Here is a 4,914-nt window from a genome sequence, read left to right as displayed (position 1 = left end):
ATAATTCAATTATTCAAATATGTTGCCTTTCATTCATTGAATTGAGGATGTGAGGTTTGATGACCTTTCAAGTGTTTTCTACTGTAAATTGTGTATAATTTTGAAGGTAACCTTGTTTTGGCTCTTTCTTATTACAAAATTGAAATATTACGGTAACAAAGATATGACTTTTAAAATAATAATTGACATTCAGAATTTAAGTATTGAGAATACAATGACTATGTAGTGTCATTTTCAAACAAAAAAAAATGTATTAAGAATTTTTAGCTTCTTGATTCAGATTCGGTTAAATGTGTTTATTCACTTATTTACTTTTTATCTATTGCAAAAGTTGGTATATTGCTATTAGAGCAAACTATGATTATTTAGTTCTTATTTTTCTTAGAACTCAAATAATAAGAGCTCTTCTTTTCTTATCAATTTGATAGGGTATAAATATTGATGATCTCAAGATGAATCATTTTATTTTTGTTCATGGAGGTGGTTTTGGTGCTTGGTATTAATACAAAATTATAGCACTTTTAAAAAAAAGCAAAATAGTGATTTAAAAACATTTTTTTTATATATATTTCGATATCTATTTTTCAATTTTGTCATTTTTTATATATAAAAAATGATAACCGATAAAAGAAGCCAATAACTTTTAATAACTTTATTGAAAAAGTAAGGTTAAAAAAAAGATTTGGTAGATATGGGTTAGCCCTAAGACTTTTGGCCTGTAGACTTTTTTAAAATTTAGCCCTATTAATTACCTAACCTCCTATAAAACAGAGCCTAAACTTTATAGAACCAAACATATTGACACCACTAAAATATAACGATAATAATAAGAGAAAAGGACAAATAGATTATTGATCTTATGATCTACAGACATTTAAGTCTTTGAGAATTTGAAAATACACTCAAGTTTTTGACTTTTTAAAAATTTGAACATATTGGTCGCTTATGTTCATTTGGGTCTATCAGATTCAACAAAAAAATCAAGCATGACTCCCGTTGTACTGACCTAGTTAATGCGAATACATACGTAAAAAGTTTTTAAAATTGGACAAATTAAATTCAAATATATGCTTTCTCTCCAGGCAGTGCCATTAGCCTTTAGAGAAAATCTGTCAAGTGGATATGTTCAAATTTAAAAAAAATAAAAAATTTAAATATATTTTTAAATTATCAAAAACTAAAATGAGACAAAAAAAAAAAGTATCAATTTATCTTTTTCTCCAATAACAATAATAATAAAAAGTAGCACGTCAAGCACATTTCAGAGAAGCAGGCACGAAGTGGCGAGGTGCCATAAAAAAACCCACTGAAAAAGGTTCACAAAAATCCCGCCTCCAATCACGCGGGCATGCCCAAAAAGCTGTAGTAAAAAGTAAAAACCTTACAATAGCAGGGAAACGGAAAAAAAAAATAATAAACCATAGCTTAAGTACATAACTACATTACTCTCGCCACCACCACAACACAACTACTCAATTGAAATACACAGAGATACAGAAATCTTCTTTTCTTTCTTTTGAAGCAGCAAGAATGGAAGAAGATGGAGATGTTGGGGAGGAGTACCTGTTCAAGATAGTCCTAATAGGGGACTCGGCGGTGGGGAAGTCGAACCTGCTTTCGAGGTTTGCGAGGAACGAATTCGACACGAACTCGAAGGCCACGATTGGTGTTGAGTTCCAAACACAGGTGGTAGAAATCGAGGGGAAGGAGGTGAAGGCGCAGATCTGGGACACCGCGGGCCAAGAACGCTTCAGGGCCGTTACCTCTGCATACTACAGGGGAGCCGTTGGTGCTCTCGTTGTCTATGATATCAGTCGCCGGAGCACCTTTGACGGCATCAAGAGGTGGCTTGAAGAGCTTGCTAGTTAGTCCTCATTCCCCTTCTTTTCTTTTATTTTTTGGTATTCTTGCATCATCTTAGAACATATATTTCATACGTGCTTAACAAATGTTTACTCTATGTTTTAATTTACAATGTTAAAAATAAAGGAGTGGTTCTAACTTCTTAATGCTTATTGAACATGTGCTAAATACTTAAATGTACTCTAAGACCGAAGAATTTCTTTGTGACGTGATATGCTGGGCTTTTGTTTTTTTTTTTTTTTATGGTTAAATTACTTTCTCGAGTTCTCTGGCTCAAAAATTTGGTTATGGGGTTTAGGGTGGTGTATTGGCTCGGAATGGGTGAACCTAGTGTATTTACGCATAGATGGAGGTGTCAGGTAGAAGGGTAACACGCAAGGGGCGTGATGGAAACGTGACAGCATCCTGGCCAACACGTGGAGGTGTGTTGGACATGTGACAACATATTAGCCAACACGTGGGGCGTATTGAAATACGTGGGGCGTGTTGAATGATTTCCACAATACTGTAATACATTTCAAATATCAATATTTAACCAAAATACCATCTCTATTTCCATATTAAAAATAATTTCTGGAGTTCTCTTTTATTCAATTTGTAATTAAGTTTTTATAGTTTAGAAAGTCCCCAATTATATTCTTATATTTTTTTAATTTTGTAATTAGATTCATGTGGTGCAAAAAAACATTAAAAAGTTAACCGAATGATCCTCTCCAAATTGGAGATACTCACACTTTTGTTAGCTCTAATGTTTTTGGCATGACAAGGACCTAATCACAAAATTCAAAATGGTATAGTAACCCAATTAGAAGCTTTTAAGCTATAGGAGTTTAATTATGAATTCGGTAAAACTATAAAGGTTAAGAGAATAATTTATTTCTTTTAATTTCTATGTATTATGCTGCTAGTAACTGATGTTGTGTATTGTGGGCTTCTATTTAGTGTGTTTAATTTACATGGTGGGGTTTTGTTAAAAGGAAGAATTGTTTAGGATTAGGATTAGGAAGGAGAAGGATAAGAGTAGGGTTTCTATATTTCTTTGCTGCCTTTTTTTCTTTAGCAATTAGTGGCTAGTAGTATAGTTGGTGCTACATGTGTACTTGATATGGTTCCTTTATTGGAAAAATGGGAAGATGAGGTAGAGGAACTAAGGATTGGATAGTTTTAAGTTTGAATCAGTGTTCATTGAGTTTGTATGGGCGTGGGAGGTATCAATTATGTTGAGGCTCTTCTGGAAGAAAAGTTGGTGAAGGGTATCGAATTGATTGAATGATTGTGCGTGCAGCTTGGTAAATGATGTGCCAAATATATGCCTGAAGATTGATTTATTTGCAGTGGTAGAATATGGATATTCTATCCTTGCCATTGGTGTGGATTATGCACTAATAATATCAGTATTTGACATTTGTAAGTAGGAATCTTAACATATCATTAAGTTGATGAATTAATTAATGGATATCTTGTTTTATTTCCGCTAGGCTTTGAATCAGAAATTCTCAATTGGTGGCCTAAATTATGCAACCCATTCCATCGTCAGGACCTTTTTCTGCAATAACAAACGAATATAATGGAAAATTAGAGATTTGTAACATATTCACAAATCTAAGTGTTTATAGGGAACTCGATATCTGTTTATCAAGATTAATTACTTTTCACTAAATAAATTGTTTAAACTGGATTGGATGAACTAATTAAATAAATTTCTGTTATAGTTTGCTGGTATAATGACACCTGTCGTATTATATGCAGATTTACCCGAGCATCGAATTTTGCATATTAGCTATTTATTATTTTTAGTTTTTTGCGGGTAAATTATATCAGTTTAATTTATTATAATATAAAACTAGCTTAAATTCGATTGAGTATGGTGGTGGGGTCAGTCCAAATCTTGCATCTTTTATGTTTCCCATATGATCCGTGACATGACTGAAGGTTCTTAGTTCTCGTGAGTGGTTTGTATTTTATTTTAATATAATTTAATTCTTGCATAAACCGCAGCTCAAAATGATGGCACTGTGGCAACCATGTTGGTGGGAAACAAGTGTGATTTGGAGAATATCAGGGAGGTTAGCGTAGAGGAGGGAAAAAACCTTGCAGAAGCAGAAGGTTTGTTCTTCATGGAGACTTCAGCACTCGACACTACTAATGTCCAAATAGCTTTTGAGACTGTTATCCGTGAGATTTACGACAACATCAGCCGCAAAGTCCTAAGTTCTGATTCTCACAAGGCTGAATTGTCTGCGAATCGAGTAAGCCTTGTCAATGGAGCGGGATCAAAGCAACATCAGTTCAATTTTTCTTGTTGTTCTTGATGATGAGCTTGGATCTTGAAACTTGTTTGGAATTTCAATAGTTATTTTCTTGGGACAGTTTCCCTGCTTTTAACATGGTTATTGTTCCCTACCGTTTTGTCATTTAGGTTCTTGAGGTCCCATACCCTTATCCCTTCGTGGAAGGAAAACGAAACCGCGAAATTATATACTCTTTTGCATGTATTTTGTTTAGTTAGTATTACTGTATTAGTGTGTTTCAACTCTCTCTTCTTGGCACTTTCGGTATTTTAGGTCATCAGGTCTTTGCATGTGTTCTTCTTAGTAGCTAGTAAGATATGTAACCAAATTATTTTTGAGAAATGATATTTGTATATTTTTTAATATTTTTTTGTACACTTTTTAATTATGGTATAAAAAATAAATATTTTATTTTTTTCATTTTTTGTCAATTACTTTCATACAAAAAATAAAAAAATATATTAAAAAAATAAACAATAAACTAGTGCTTAATTGCTTATAGTATTTTTTTTTTCATGATTTACGGATTTATATGTCTTCTCTACATAGTTTTGATTTCATGTGAAGATAAATTCCATTTTTACCATAGGAATCATCCTTTATATGTTCTTTAAGAATCACTTTAAAAGGGCATAGGTAAAGACAAGAGCGAAGGATTAGCATTCACTTTTCTCCTTACAAGTTACAAATATTTTTCTATTGTTATAAACTTTAATATGAAATCTCTTTAGTCTTAAACTCTCTCACCTACTTCCATCTA

General features: G+C 32.6%; 1 protein-coding gene across 1 annotated transcript; it reads left to right on the top strand.

Annotated features, from left to right (window-relative positions):
• The first annotated feature begins 1,193 nt into the window (after window positions 1-1,193).
• Window positions 1,194-4,517, top strand: LOC112765715 (ras-related protein RABA5b). Its single transcript, XM_025811578.3, has 2 exons — window positions 1,194-1,864; window positions 3,862-4,517. The coding sequence occupies exons 1-2, from the start codon at window positions 1,531-1,533 to the stop codon at window positions 4,173-4,175; spliced, it is 648 nt and encodes a 215-aa protein (XP_025667363.1). The 5' UTR covers window positions 1,194-1,530; the 3' UTR covers window positions 4,176-4,517.
• The last annotated feature ends 397 nt before the right edge of the window (window positions 4,518-4,914 follow it).

This window comes from Arachis hypogaea, chromosome 17, assembly GCF_003086295.3.
Source record: "Arachis hypogaea cultivar Tifrunner chromosome 17, arahy.Tifrunner.gnm2.J5K5, whole genome shotgun sequence".
In the NCBI taxonomy this organism is placed as follows: Eukaryota; Viridiplantae; Streptophyta; class Magnoliopsida; order Fabales; family Fabaceae; genus Arachis; species Arachis hypogaea.
The sequence above is the reverse complement of the archived record's forward strand: the minus strand, read 5'-3'. Positions and strand labels throughout refer to the sequence as shown.